The sequence below is a fragment of the Perissodus microlepis genome, chromosome 17 (genome assembly GCF_051167445.1).
Source record: "Perissodus microlepis isolate ML-2025 ecotype Zambia chromosome 17, ASM5116744v1, whole genome shotgun sequence".
NCBI classification, from domain to species: Eukaryota; Metazoa; Chordata; class Actinopteri; order Cichliformes; family Cichlidae; genus Perissodus; species Perissodus microlepis.
The window spans coordinates 6,405,610-6,420,931 of NC_140477.1; the positions used below are offsets into that span (position 1 = coordinate 6,405,610).

The following is a 15,322-nucleotide window of genomic DNA, read 5'->3' on the forward strand; positions in this document are numbered from 1 at the left end:
GTTGGAGTGTTTGAGGCATTAAATAATTAATTCTAGTAAAACTTACTGCATGAGACTTCACAGGACTTCATTATATTCAACTTTATTGTATGGTTCAGAATGATGTTTGTACAACAACAATAAAAACTTTGGCAGTTATTGTGAGGTGTGTGAAGGAAAATCTTCTTTATTAACTTTATAACTCTAAAATCTTCTGTGGACATATTGAATAGCTTGAGTGCATAACAAAAATGGTCAACCAGCAGTACCATGAAACTGGAATTAAAATGACCCCATTAGTTTTTTTGTAATATTCTTTAAATCCAGTCTTTGCACTATTTACCTTAGAAAACAGTTTACAAAGAGTATGCTTATAAAACTAAGGGAAGAAACAAACACTGTTCCAGGCACGGCTTATATTTTCATATACATGTAACATGGTCAACTCTTTTATCAAGTGTACAACCATGACATCAAAATAAGCCTTTAAAATAAATAGTTTCTCTGCAGAGGATGTCCATTATTGCTTGCAACATGGTCCCACTTTGCTCACTCTGGGGGCTTCTTCTTGGCTTCCACATCTTTCTTAAAAGCTTCAATTTTCTTGGCTATGTTGGGCATCTAGAGGGGAAAGATACAAATTACAACTAATAAAGTCTGAGAAATGTATAGGTTGTGGTTTGTTAGAGGCACCAAAAACTAATGTAGTGTAAATTAACTGATCTAAAGTACATTTTTCATTAAAAAAAAAAAAAAAAAAAAACCCCCCCAAAAAAACCCCATACAACATTCAGATTTTTGCTGTCAGCTTCAAACTGAAATGTACAGCTATCTATTGGAGCCATCTCACAAAGGTGAGAGATAATAGATACAGCCAGGACTGCAGAAAGTGGCACTGAACATGCAGTTGCAAGAAAATATCTGAACCCTTTTGAACAACAAAGATTACTCAGAAAATGTGTTACGATCATCTCAAGTCATAACATTTACAGCACCTTGGGCATTTTGATCAATTGAGGTCGTTTAAAATGTACTATAGAAATTGAACTTGACAGATTGTAGATGTAAATAAAGACATTCAAAGTCTGGTTACAGACAATTAAATACAGACTATTTAAAACAAGGAATGGTAATGATGGAAATCTTTGAAATATTGCATAACTTGTCAGAAGGAAAAAGAAGGCACTGCACACCAACGCACTGAAGGGAACAACATGGTTTAAAGCTGCTTTTAGGGAACAATAAATTTAAAATTGTATCAAGAAAATAAGCGTAGAGACAATAACCCAAATCCAACAAGTAAACCAACCCACCAGAGTCCAGATCATAATCCAACTGAGATGTTCTGGTTGTTCAAAAAAGACATTCAAGAAACACAGAGAATGCAAAAACTTGAAATGTACACATATACTGTGTTTGTGTTTTAATAGCTCAGTCAGGATGTGTTTCTATACATAGATAAAGGCCATAAGTTGGCATCGACCTTACAAAACTGCAATTGCACACATCAGTCACTGAAGGGATAAAAGGCTCCAGCCAGCATCTATTCACACCAGATAGGTTTTGGTTTGGGGTTCGGGGTTAGTGGAGCCCATGGGTTAAAGTGACATCTTCACTAAATCATTGAAAAAATGGTTTGCAAGTCACAAAACACACTTACTTCATAGTTCTGCGCGAGATACATCCCCACAACATTTCCCAAGGTGAAGCCAGCCTGGAAGAAAAACAAAGTTCATTAAAACCCTTTAAACTAGTGTGAAAAAAACAATTTCACAGGATTCCACAACGTTCTGTGAAAAACTAAGCACACCCCATTCAATAGCCCGTAGAACTAAGCAATAACTTAAAGAACTGTATGACTTTATCAGTCTGTCACATCGTTGTAGAGGAATTTTAGCCCACTCCTCGTCGCAGCGTTGCTTCACTTTATTGAGGTTTGCTGACAATCGTTTGTTCACAGCTCTCTTAAGGTACCATCACCGCATTTTAATCAGGCTACACTTTAACTGCGCCATTTCATCACATTGAGCAATTCTGTTGTAGATTCGCTACTGTAATCGGGATCATTGCCTTGTTACATAACACAATTTTGGTCGAGGACGAGATGTCGGAAAGATGGCCTCACCCTTCACTATAGACTACTTTAGAGAGGAGTTCACGGACTCAATGACTTTACGCTTCCAGGTACTGTGGCTGCAAAACAAGCCCAGATCATCAGCCCTCCCCTGAGTAATTTCAGTTTCTCTAAGCACTGTACGGTCTGACCTTGGGTGATTTTGCTGGATGATTGTGGCATTGTGAATGCTCCAGACCAGAAATCTGCCAAACTTCAACTTCAGGTGTTTACACTTCTTGATGATAAATTAATAAAGTGGATTTGATTAGCAGCAACTGACTGGTACTTGCACTGACAACTACCATGGAAGTAGTGAAGATTTTTCAGGACTGTGTGTTTGTGTATATAAGTAAGTTTATGTTATGATTATTTAGCCGACAACGTTTTATATATATATATATATATATATATATATATATATATATATATATATATATATTTATTAGGGCTGCCACAAACGATTATTTTGATAGTCGACTAGTCACCGATTATTTTTGCGATTAGTCGACTAATCAGATCATGCATCCATTGGACGTAAAACATATAGATTATTGCACCAGCACGCATCTGCTCTTATATAACTATCATTAGCTTACAGCTTTAAGTGTTTAAGGTATGTGCTAACTAAAAATAAAGAGAAGATGATAGTTTATTAAATTTTAATGAAATTTGCAGATTGTTTCGGTGAAGTTTAATAAACTCCTTGCTATCTAAAATATAACGGGACACCGGAGTATATTCTCCAGCATCTCACACTTCTGATAATCAGTTGTCTCCTTGACATTTATTCAGCTGTGTAAAAACTATAACTTTAATCTCAGCCAAACAGATTTACTCAGGAACAAATAAAATACTAAAAAAAAAGCCAAACAATAACATTTTTAAGTTATCAAGTGACTTATATATATTTAACCTGAGTAGCGAAAGATGGCGGTGGGTTTGAAAACAATTTGCTGGGAGTCCGGTGTTCTCACGGGCTCTAGTGAGCCTTGCCCCCGGCTAGCTATCGAGCTAGTGGGTAACAGACGTCTCCGAAAACGTCGGAGTGCTTTTGAAAATATGTGGTGTCTTGATAAACTGAGCAGATATTTGAGGTTTACACAGCTACATTCTCGCCTGAAAATATGTTAAACGTTTATTTTGTGACCCAGAAAGAATAATAAGAGTAATATTAAAACTAACTAGCTGCCGCCGTTGTTGGAAACTGAGCTGGGCTGCGCTATGAATTCTGGGACAGAGCTACTTCTTCGGGGTTTAACGTCAGCTGGCATCCTTGTACATGCAGTGCTGCCCTCTTCTGTTTCAGTCCGTTATTACACTCTTAAATCCTACTACTTATTCCTGCGTCTTTTGTGATCTTACAAAGCTTCAAATGATGCGTCGACTATTAAATCAGTCGTCAACGATTTTGATAGTCGATGTAATCGTGACTAGTCGACTAATCGTGGCAGCCCTTTGTGGTGGTTGACAGTGACTTTTATTCCTAATCATGCAACTCAGTTTCAATTTCAATCCAAAATAGCACTAGCTGCACGGTTAGCATAATGCTAACATTTTTAACTCGGCTAGCTTCGCAACAGACGTCAACTTTTAAGAAAAATAATACAAATATAAAACTTACCAGGAACTGCAGCATGATGAAATACTGAAGACACTAGAGGTAAGCAAACTAACTCAATGGTACAAAAGCATGCAGGCAGGTCAAAGTTAGAAGGAGGGAAGTAGCCGAGTTTCTTGGCGAATGAAGCTAGCTTTTCATCAACAAAACGTCTACGCATGCGCAAGACAACTAATTGTGGCGTCATTTTCAGCGTCCATATGATGTAGTCTTTTCCTTATCCTGAGCCATACGTTTTCGACCATTGGAGAACTACAACTCCCAGCACCCCACAAAATCTCTTAGCCGTCTGGTGGGTGTTGTTGCAATGGTGGTGTCGGAGGGACATTGAATGACTTTGGCTCCATCACGGAAGAAATACGGGTTTATTAGGTTAATTCAGCATTCACGAGCATGGAGGCTCTTATACCCGTCATAAACAAGCTCCAGGATGTGTTCAACACAGTAGGGGCGGATATTATCCAGCTGCCGCAGATTGCAGTAGTGGGGACTCAGGTAAAAGGCTGACTGGGTGCATTTTGCTCAGCAGGCTGTCATGCTAGCCAGATAACCTTGTTTTAATGATATACATGTATGTAGGAGGACTAAGAGAGTAGCATTTACTGCACCGTGATACCGATTCGCATATCAAAATGACGCAAAGGCCGTGTCTGGGAGTTCTGCTAAATTGTCACTTCTTCTTTTTCACAGCTAATAAACAGATACGCAGAGTCTGACCTGACGAGAGCAATTGAGTCTATTTTGATCACCATTAATTATCTCCACATCCTCATCTAGCTTCTGTAGACTAAAATTAGGACATAGCCCGAGGAAGAGGTAGAATTAGCTTAGCGGAGCTCCAAGATCATAAGATCAGCCTTATGCTGTTGTGTTAAATCAGAAAGAAGATGCCACAGTTGTGATTGTTTACTGAAACTAATCTGACAAGGAAAAGTAATTTTAATTAGTTAGCTTTGAGCTTTGGTAGTTTGCTAAACAAAAATATTTTAAACCACTGGTTACCCATCACAAATAACTAAAAAAAGACACCTAAGCTATCAAAGAATGAACTAAAAGTAAACATTCTTACCGATTATAAGCTGCTACTGCATACAAGCTTGTGCTAAACGAGGAAGTTCCAAATAACAAAGTTGTATGTACAGGTAGACTGGATGAACCAAATTTCCTGTTTAAATACTCCATTTCCAGCTGCCTCACTGACCTGATATTCAAATCTTTTGTTTGCAAGGTGCAGCCAGTCAAGAGATTAAAGAGAGGGGAGCTAAAATGGCTTGTTTCAGACAGTAGATGAACCGAAGAGCTACATTAAGGCCCTGTATAGGCTTATTTAGCCTATACAGGGCCTTAATGTAGCTCTTCAATAAATTGTGAATGATGTAAAGCTGTAAAGCTACCAAGAATTTAAAAATGGGGTTGGAAAAGGGCATAATAGGTCCCCTTTAAACAATAAAACTGAACTATAACAAGCCAACTCTCTGGTGCTTTAACTCATATCTTTTTTTTGATGCACTTCTGCCTGCAGAGTAGTGGAAAGAGCTCTGTGTTGGAGAGCCTGGTGGGCAGGGACTTGCTGCCCCGTGGGACTGGCATTGTAACCAGGAGACCTCTAATCCTCCAGCTAGTCCACGTGGATCCTGGAGACACAAGGAAACATGATGAAGGTGGTATGTACTATGAACTGTAATAACCCTTTTTGGTCTTTTTTTCTTTTTTTTAATACAACACACACACACACACACGCACACAAGGGGGAACGCAAACACATCCTTGCAATCTTTAGTATCCTGTGTGAAAGATTCCCTGCCCCAGTTTTAAAATCCTGTCTCTATCACTGTCTTTCAAACAACTTGCAGATGTCATGGTGTGAAAAGCACTGTACTTCAAGGAGGTGCATTGTACAGGTGTCTTAATGTTTAGTAACCTACATCACCTTCTTAGCTCTACCCCCTCCTCCTCCTCAAAAGCACTACCTGTGATTCCAGCTGCTTTTATTCACCACACCAGTAAATGTCACCAGGCATCAGTCCTCGCATTAACCGCCATCACGCTCAGGCTCCCGCACAGAGTAGCTTCTTTAATAGCCAGCACCTGTGTCGACCTGCTTTAAGAATGTTTTGATTCTGGTTCACAGGCAGAGACACTGAAGAGTGGGGCAAATTTCTACACACTAAAAATAAGGTATGTGTTATTGTGATACTAAAAAGAATTCAGTCTGCTGAACCATACTTGTTGTGATATTGTTGTTGTTGCTTTTCTTTACAGATCTACACAGATTTTGATGAAATCAGGCAAGAAATTGAGAATGAAACCGAGCGAATATCTGGGAATAATAAGGTGAGACGAGGGTTGAACATTTTCTAAAGCCAGTGGGGTCATTGAGGATAAAATCATTATAGGATATTTCTTCCTTATTTTGCTTGTCAGAAACCCAACTTTAAACTGTGGGCCACCTACAGTCAAACTAGGAGTTAGAATAGAATAGAATAAAACTTTATTATCCCACAGATTAGAAATTTGGGTGTTACACAGCTCTTATAGCAGCGGGAAATAAAAAATATAAAAGGAAGACACAAAGTGATCCTATATACATAAGCAACTGAAGTTTGTATATACAGGTAACAATGTATAGAAAAAAATTGTACGGAGATACGTATAAAATGTACTGTACAAGATAACCAAAAGGATGTTAAACTGTGTTATAGAGTCTGACAGCTGCTGGTAAGAATGACTTGCGGTAGCGCTCCTTCCTACACTGTGGGTGTAAAAGTCTACTGTTGAACGAGCTGCTCAGTGCTCATACGGTCTCATGCAGGGGGTGGGAGGTGTTGTCCATGATGGCTGTTAGCTTAGAAAACATCCTCTACTCCCCAACCTGCTCGATGGACTTCAGCGGACAGTCCAGGACAGAGCTGGCCCTCCTGACCAGTTTGAGTTTCCCCCTGTCCCTCTCTGCCATTCCACCACTCCAGCAGACCACAGGATAAAAGATAGCAGACGCCACCACAGTGTCGTAAAACATCCTTAGGAGTGTCCTGTTCACCCGAAGGATCTCAGCTGCCAAGCAGGTGGAGACGACTTAGACTCTTATTGTAGGGTCTAAGTCGTCATTTGTGTTCGTGGACGTGTCCAGTTTGTTATTGAGGTGAACTCCCAGGTATTTGTACTCCTCCACCATTTCAATGTCCAAACCCTGGATGTTCACTGGTGGCTTCTTGCTGAAGTCAATCTCCAGCTCCTTTGTCTTGCTGGCGTTGATGCAAAGATAGTTAGCAGGCCGTACATACAGTAATAAAAACAGAGAATTAAAATAATCTAGCTGCAGCACAACTTTTAAACTAAATGCTTTGAAAACGGCAAGTGAAAGTGTGACTCTGGTTTAGGTCAGTGACTCTAGAGGGTCAGTGACCCCCCCAGTTCTAAGTTACTAAGCTATTAAATCCACTCTCCACTTTCCTCTTTTCTTGTCCCTCTGCAGGGAATCAGCGATGAACCCATTCATCTGAAGATTTTCTCTCCTCATGTTGTTAACCTCACACTGGTTGATCTGCCAGGAATCACTAAGGTAACATTTGCTCCAGCTCCCCAAGACGAGTCTTTGATCAACGTGCACCCCAAGGGAAATTAATTGTACAACACCTCCTTTCTTAAAAGTTTTATTCATTAAAGAGCACTAAAATGCCTTAAAAAAGCTTTACCTTATAAGCCTGGTCAACGATGTTAATTTCCCCATCTGGTCAATGCTTTTGTGTATTTCATATTTGTAGATGGCTGGGAATTAATGTTTTTCAATCATGTGCTACGAAAGCCTCAGGGTATCCAGGCTTTGATTCTAGCCTCATTAGTTGGTCCCCTCTGGTTGGATGTGTTCATTTGACAAAGTTCCTACTTTGTTGTCTGACTCAAAACAACGGGTGCTGTGTCTTTGCTTGTAATTGGAATTGCTCCTTTCAGGTGCCTGTGGGTGATCAGCCTAAGGACATCGAGATTCAGATAAGAGATTTAATCCTGAAGCACATCTCTAACCCCAACTGCATTATCCTGGCTGTCACGGCGGCTAACACAGACATGGCTACCTCGGAGGCCCTCAAGGTGGCCCGGGAAGTCGACCCAGATGGTAAGAAAAACCAAATGGGAGCCATGTTATAAAACTAGCAAAATAAGGAGTATTTTAAAGGTGTAATTTAGTGGCAGTGGGTTATAGTGCCCTTTGTGAATGACTGTAATTCATCAGGCAGGAGGACATTGGCTGTGGTGACCAAGCTGGACCTGATGGACGCTGGTACCGACGCTATGGATGTACTGATGGGCAGAGTGATCCCTGTCAAACTCGGCATAATCGGAGTAGTCAACAGGTCTCACAAACATCACACAAACCGCTACTCATAATGAGTATGATTTCATATCAGAGATGAATAGCTCAGTGGAGATGTCGAGAGAGGAGTGCCACATCAATTTTTAATGCTCCTAGTAAAGGCTAATGTCAGGATCTATTGTTTGTGTTCCTTTATCACTGTCGTGCCATTGAGGGGGAAGATTTAATAAAAAACGTTTCAGTCTTTGTGCACATCAATCACCATTAGACTTCTGGGAAAAATACGAGAAAGTACCGTAAAACAGACTTTTTCTCGTAAACGTCTTTTTTTTTTTTCCTTTTTCTTTTTTTGGTACGTTTGAACTTTTAGGAGCCAGCTGGACATCAACAATAAAAAGTCTGTGGCTGATGCAATTCGTGATGAACACGCTTTCCTGCAGAAGAAATATCCATCACTTGCCAACAGAAATGGAACCAAGTACCTGGCCAGAACCCTAAACAGGTAAAAGTAACGGCACCCTGATGATTTAAACTTTAATGTATAAATCACACTGAGACGATGGTAGAAAGTTGCATTTTCTTTACCGAGCACCATTCAAAAGATAGTTGGTGAAGTAGAGCCCGGATGATGTATCTGTTGGCTGATATTGGCCTATTGGAGATGATTCTGTTCTCGGGCCTGTGTTTATACTGTCCTGTATATGTGGCCATATGAAAATTAGTTCTAAAAATAAAAACAAGAAGTGTAAATGATGCTTGGGGTAATTTAGAAGTAGCTTTGTTACATAGATGGACAGAAGCAGTGGGCTGCCTGTATATTACACATGTTACTTCACATGAAAGTAGAACGAAGTAAAGACCAAATTACAAAAGGAAACACAGAGTAAAACACAAAGGCAGTTAAAGACATTGCAAATTAAAAATGTGTTCCTCAAACACAAAAGTTCCAGGGCTTCAGGTGATACTTAAAACACCCAGAAGACTCCCAGGCTCCAGGGGGAGAGTGTTCCACAGCGTCGGACCCAAAATGGCAAACACACAGTTCTTAGTGTTACATAAGATGCCTTGCAGACCTAAAATTAAACTACTAATATGCAGACAGAGCCTTGTCAGAATCATTTAGGTTATATTACTGGATAATTGTGATGTATTAATATGTATATCACTTTAATATTGCAGATGGAGATTGTTTTATTTACCTGTGTATTGAAATGTGATTTTCAGATTTATAGAGGGTGAGAGCCTCCTCGTGTCTCTCCCTCTGAGTATGTCCCTGGATATGAGGCGGCATCAGTAGATTCACTACTGATGTACTCTGGAGTTAGACCATTGACTTGAATCCTCAATTAATGGCATCAGAACCAGGGTGATGTTTGGTCATAATGCGTAGAGACAAAAAAATGGTGGTTTGAAGGGCAGCGTTTAAGAGTATATAGTGTTGTTTACTTTGTGTTACTTAGGCTAGATGAGGCTTTTTGTTTGTTAACACCAGCGATTCGTTTGCGTTTGTTTGCAGAATGTGATCATTGTCATATATACTAGAAAATGCCAAAGTAGTGCTTCCTCTGTGAAGATGCTGTCTGCATAGATATGGAGCAGCCCTGGCATTAATTACAGGCATCAGCGCATGTTGCTATTGTCCGTCCTAGAAAAGGTAATGCTCTGCCCTTTGCTGTTGTAATATCAGGCTACTGATGCATCACATTCGAGACTGTCTCCCTGAGCTGAAGACACGGATCAACGTCCTGGCAGCACAGTACCAGTCCCTGCTCAGCAGCTACGGGGAACCTGTGGAGGACCAAAGTGCCACCTTGCTCCAGCTCATCACCAAGTTTGCCACAGAGTACTGCAACACCATCGAGGGCACGGCCAAATACATCGAGACGGCAGAGCTGTGAGTAGTAGTCTCTGTGCCACTCCTCCGACCTGCCACATGGTGACGCTGTTGATCCGGTGCAGGGAGAAATGAGCAAAACAGCTGCATTGGTTTCATCATTTAATATGATCCAAATTGTAAGTTGAGGCACGCACAGCCTCTGCGAGGGAAGAGCTGACAGGAGCGGAGGCCATGGGGTTCACATCATAGCTAATATCCCCCCGCTGCTATTTTTCAGGTGCGGTGGAGCCAGAATTTGTTACATATTCCACGAGACCTTCGGTAGGACACTGGAGTCCGTGGATCCTCTGGGGGGACTGAGCACCATAGATATCCTAACGGCCATAAGGAACGCCACAGTGAGTCGTCAGCTGTCGCATGATGTCATTAGCATCACTGCAGCTTGTCCTCTCACACCTGCGTTCAGTAGTCTGCTGTAAAACAAGATGAAAAACACTTTATCTGTCATACAGCTTATCTGTTCAGCACACGTTGCTGACCTGCACTTCCTCCCCTGCCTCCCCGCATTAGGGCCCTCGACCTTCCCTGTTCGTGCCCGAGGTTTCCTTCGAGCTGCTGGTAAAGAAGCAGGTGAAACGCCTGGAGGAACCCAGTCTGCGCTGCGTGGAGCTGGTCCACGAGGAGATGCAGAGGATCATCCAGCACTGCAGCAACTACAGCACACAGGTAGCTAACGGGCCCGGCGTGCACTCAGCTCGCCTTTGCTCGCGTGCAATCATTAACGTTTGTGCCCCTTCACCCCGCAGGAGCTGCAGAGATTCCCTAAGCTGCACGAAGCCATCGTAGAAGTGGTCACCTCCCTCCTGAGGAAGAGACTGCCCATCACCAACGAGATGGTACCAGCGCCTTCACTTCTCTTTGCACGTGTGCATTTATCTCCTGCGGTCGGGTTTTAGCGGCAAGTCAAACCACTGTAAGCTGTTTTTATTCTCGCCGCAGGTTCACAACTTGGTTGCAATCGAGCTGGCCTATATCAACACCAAACACCCGGACTTTGCAGACGCATGTGGGGTCATGAATAACAACATAGAGGTTCGTACTCACGTGGAAAGAATAAACACATTAGATATAGAAAATAAAGTGCATGGAAGCAAAATGATGGAGGCAGTATTTGGAAATTAAGAAGCAACTGATTACACTGAACCCATGTTGGTGATATATTTAATTGCATTTTAGTTCAAGTGATATAGAGCAGGATTGGGTGATCCAGCTCTGTTCAAAACTCACTTATTACCCAAATAATTTCATGCACAGGGTTTTGAATACTGGTCACTTGTGTTTTCAATATGACTCTTTGTGAACTTTGGTAAATATGTTTTTCTAATTTAGTCATTTGAGTTTTTCCTTCATGTCTATTAAATTATTTATATTATAAACAGAATAACTAACAGTGCTACATGATGAAATGTGTTTGAAATGAGAAAAGTGGTTGGTTTAAGACCGAACCCCCTTTTTTTTCTCTAATCTTCTTGCCAGTAAATTAATTTCCATATTTTTTTCTTTCTAAGACGTGTCAAAAACCATCAACTGTTCAGACGTGTGCTTTTGTATGTTTCTAGGAGCAAAGGAGAAACAGGATGAGGGAGATGCCCGCTGCAGTTCCCAGGGATAAGGTAAAAGAAAGCGACTGTGTTTTCAAATATAACCGTAGCTCATGTGTTGTAACATTTGGTCGCAGGCTGCAGAGTCCCAGTATAAAGGAGACTTGTGCGGCGTTAATCACTCGGAGCGCTGCTGAATGATGATCCGTGAAGCAAATGCTTAGGATAGTTTCCATCAAGGAATTTTATCCCACATCTCTTCTCTCCTCTTGCCTCAGCTTACGACAGCCAGCCTCCTTTTCTTCTGTCTTTCCACATTTCTTCTCAGTGCTTTCTTTTTCCTTCCTCTCCCCCATTCCTGCTCTCGTATTCATGCTAGTCTGTTGGCAAAGGCCCGGCCGGCCCAACTGCGGTGTCTGGCGAGCCCCCTGCGTCTGGAGCAGAGATGGACGGTGCCAAGGTGGGCACACATGCAGCCTGCTGGCTCTGTGCCTGGCTGGCTGCGGGGCTGCTGGTGGCGATGGGTGGATGATGGGTGGATGATGGGCATGGTCTGCTGGCATGCACTCTGATCTTTGTCTGCTAATGGCGTGCTCTTATTTTGCTTTCCCTCAGCCTGTGTGGACTTGCACTGACAACCATTGTGTTCCCTGAAGTCTGTTGAACCCAAAGTTTGTCTAACAGAAAAAAAAAAGATTTCTTTCTCTTTCCCTTTCTAACCTCTTAATACTGTATGTGCAGTCTTTTGTTTTTAGATTCCAGACATTTTGAGGTAGAGAATAATCCTACCTCTGCGTACCATCTAATTAATCCTCCTTTCTTTTCTTTTTCTGTAAGCTATGCTAACAGTTCATGTTCCTCAGGGAATAAAGCGTGCTGACTTTGGTGACCCCTTGACTTTTCCTCTTACTTATTTTGTGACGCGGCTGGGTTCCCCCTTCATCTGAATTGTAGCAGTGTTGAAATTGCTTCACTTTTTCCAAGCATCTGCCTTAGGTGTGCTTTGTTTTTAATCTTAATAAGCATGCTAACCTGCTTTGATAGTGTTGCCATTGATGTCTGAAGTTAACATTTGGCATGGCTTTTGTCATGTTTTCTCTCTAACTTGTGCATTAACAGCACAAAGACATAAACTTTAATTTGATTAATCCGGTCTCTTTTTTTTAACATGCCTGTTTTGTGTTAGCAGTGCATATAAGTCCTACTTTAACCATCACTTTCTGCAAATGTCATACTGTAATGATATTAAGGGTTCTAGATAGTGGAAAAGCATTTTTATCTTTCTTTCTTTTTTTCCAGGCCCCACCTGCAGGGGTTCAGGGGGAGCAGGACGGCACGGGAAGCTGGAGGGGCATGCTGAAGAAAGGGGAGGAAGCCCCAGGCTCAGGACCCGGAAGCCCACTTAAAGGAGCGGTCAACCTACTAGATGTGGTAACTTAACACTGGCCTTCCAGCGTGGCTCGTATTAAACATGACAGTCTATTGAGGGATTAAAACACTAGCCTTCCCTTTTTTCTTCCCTTTTGCAGCCTGTGCCTGTTGCCAGGAAGCTGTCGTCACGCGAGCAGCGGGACTGTGAGGTCATCGAGCGCCTCATCAAGTCTTACTTCCTCATTGTCCGCAAGAACATCCAGGACAGGTAGGCCCTCCCACCTGCTCCTCTTTTGTTTATTGCCATCAAATCCTACATAAAGAAACCAAAAACCAACACTAAGATAGATCTGCTAACACAGTGTGTGCAGCTGAAGCCTCATTTCTAGTATTCCCCTTGTCTGCTTGAGCGCCATTGTTGTCCAGAAATCAGAATTTAAAATGCATCAGTGAGCCGCTTTGTTGGATCATTTTTATTAGCAACCAGAGGCACTGTACCTTATTTTCACTTAATCTCTCACATATAATATCTCTGCCTCTTTAAATGCTCAGTAGTGCACCAAATGAGCAGTAATCTGTTTGTGAATAGTCCAGTAAATGGATTTAAAAAAAGTCTTGTCTGAGTAAAATTTATACATTCACTTCTAGAAAACTAATGAGCCTTTTAAAAAATGAAATTATATACAGACATTGGTGATGGGAAATTGCGGCTCCCCCACTATACTGAGGTGATCCGGTGGTTCTGCTGATTTTGTGCATGCTTTGTCCCTAGGAGGGAAAGGTCACTACAAATCAATGCAAAATCGTTCTGAGTGATCACTGTCATCCTGTGATGAAACATTTCTAATCTCTGGGATCAGGCTGTAAACGCACCCCCGTCCACAGGGCACGAGGTGGGGGTCACTGAATGGTTTATGAGGATGAAAATTATGTAAATCATACGCCTTTGCACACACCGGACTTGAGCAGCTGTGAGAATTTTAAGAGAGAAGTGTTTTGCTAATGTTTTTATGTGACGTCTGTATTGGCGGCCTGTTTCTACACATTTATTTCAGTAGACACAGTGGAAATTTGGAAAGCACAGCGACCGACACTACAGGACATGTTGTAAACACAGTCCTTTAAAATGCCTCCCTTTCCTCTTGGGAGCAGAAAGCGCCCTGTAAAGCTCAGGAAGATTAAATCCATCATATTTAGCTCCTGCTTAAACAGCTCAGTACTCGGACAGGCATGGCCACCTGGCGGTTCAAAGTCGAGCCACCTCCGTCTGGGGAAACGACGCCATCGCCGGGCCATCTTGCCGCCTTGTTCTCAACCATCTGTTCGGTCTGTTTCCTCTTTCTCTCTCTGCGGCAGCGTGCCAAAGGCAGTGATGCACTTCCTGGTCAACCATGTGAAGGACAGCCTCCAGAGCGAGCTCGTTGGCCAGCTGTATAAATCTGGCCTCCTCAATGACCTGCTGACCGAGTCTGAAGACATGGCCCAGCGGCGTAAGGAAGCCGCTGACATGCTACAGGTAACAGGTTCCTACGTTTGAGCAGTGCTCAAGTTTTCCCCAGTGTACAGTCGCTTCAATACTTGTTCACATTTGTCCACAGGCGTTGCAGAGGGCCAGTCAGGTGATAGCAGAGATCAGGGAAACACATCTGTGGTGAAGGAGAGGGGGGGAAAAAAAACGCATCCCAGGCTGTTGCCTCCTCGTCACACCCAAAGGACCGATGCTCCACGCATTCATCATGTCTGAACTTGAAGTTTTAGATTTGCTACCGTGAAAATATTCTGATCTCTGCTTCGGTGTACAGAGCTACTTGAAAGGAGCGAAACTCGTGTTGTTCACTAAAAAAGTGTAGTGTTGTCTCGAGCACATGAAAATGCACTGCCTCTGTTTGCTAACGGTAAAATGTCGCCACCCACGACTCCAGGAGGAACTGAGAGTGCCGCCAAAGGCAGTGCACTTTTCGTTTTTGCCAAAGTGTGGTTAACCAGTATGGAAATGGACTTTTGTGCGATGCTGAAATCAAAGTTTTTGAATCCATTTTTTGGCAGCTCAGCAAAGCATTTAATATTTTGGCTCCAAGTTATATACTCAAAAAAAGAAAAGTAATGTATTTAAAATATTCAGCTCCTAATTCGCAGCCTTTTCATTTAAGAGTAGCTGTCACATGTCCGAAACCATCAAACCTCCATCATCTTAATCTTTGCACTATTATAACTGCACTGTACTGTAAAGCAAGTCCATTAACCTGACACTGTATTGCCATCAGAGTCTTTATTTATTACTGTGTTATTTAAATGTGTGGATAATTTCCAGAGCACCGTAGCAGGACGTCATTTAATTAAGTTTACATATCGCTGCCTATGTGTAAAGAAAATTCATGGTGCACTGTGGTTCTGTGTGTGGTTCCCAAAAGAAAAAAATGAATAAAAAACGGTATTTTACTGCCAGTTAATTGGTTTGAATTCATATGTGCAAAGAGTGAGGATTAGT

At 41.9% G+C, this 15,322-nt stretch overlaps 2 protein-coding genes across 4 annotated transcripts; one reads left to right on the forward strand and one right to left on the reverse strand.

The window, feature by feature from the left end:
* Nucleotides 1-66: 66 nt before the first annotated feature.
* Nucleotides 67-3,881, reverse strand: stmp1 (short transmembrane mitochondrial protein 1). Its single transcript, XM_084909298.1, has 3 exons — nucleotides 3,717-3,881; nucleotides 1,640-1,693; nucleotides 67-600 (listed from the first exon to the last, which is right to left on the reverse strand). Exons 1-3 carry the CDS (start codon nucleotides 3,729-3,731, stop codon nucleotides 529-531), a joined length of 141 nt encoding a protein of 46 aa, XP_084765424.1. The 5' UTR covers nucleotides 3,732-3,881; the 3' UTR covers nucleotides 67-528.
* Nucleotides 3,882-3,981: 100 nt separating this feature from the next.
* On the forward strand, nucleotides 3,982-15,284 carry LOC146369134 (dynamin-1-like protein). 3 transcript variants are annotated; one of them, XM_084909285.1, is made up of 19 exons: nucleotides 3,982-4,208; nucleotides 5,236-5,377; nucleotides 5,845-5,891; nucleotides 5,976-6,047; nucleotides 7,189-7,275; nucleotides 7,665-7,827; nucleotides 7,945-8,065; nucleotides 8,396-8,527; nucleotides 9,713-9,919; nucleotides 10,140-10,260; nucleotides 10,433-10,588; nucleotides 10,669-10,758; nucleotides 10,862-10,954; nucleotides 11,482-11,535; nucleotides 11,843-11,923; nucleotides 12,763-12,894; nucleotides 12,993-13,102; nucleotides 14,191-14,350; nucleotides 14,433-15,284. In XM_084909285.1, the coding sequence occupies exons 1-19, from the start codon at nucleotides 4,107-4,109 to the stop codon at nucleotides 14,487-14,489; spliced, it is 2,127 nt and encodes a 708-aa protein (XP_084765411.1). In that variant the 5' UTR covers nucleotides 3,982-4,106; the 3' UTR covers nucleotides 14,490-15,284. The 3 variants fall into 3 exon arrangements, with proteins under 3 accessions (XP_084765411.1, XP_084765412.1, XP_084765413.1); XM_084909286.1 differs by having other exon boundaries at nucleotides 5,236-5,374; XM_084909287.1 differs by lacking the exon at nucleotides 11,843-11,923.
* The last annotated feature ends 38 nt before the right edge of the window (nucleotides 15,285-15,322 follow it).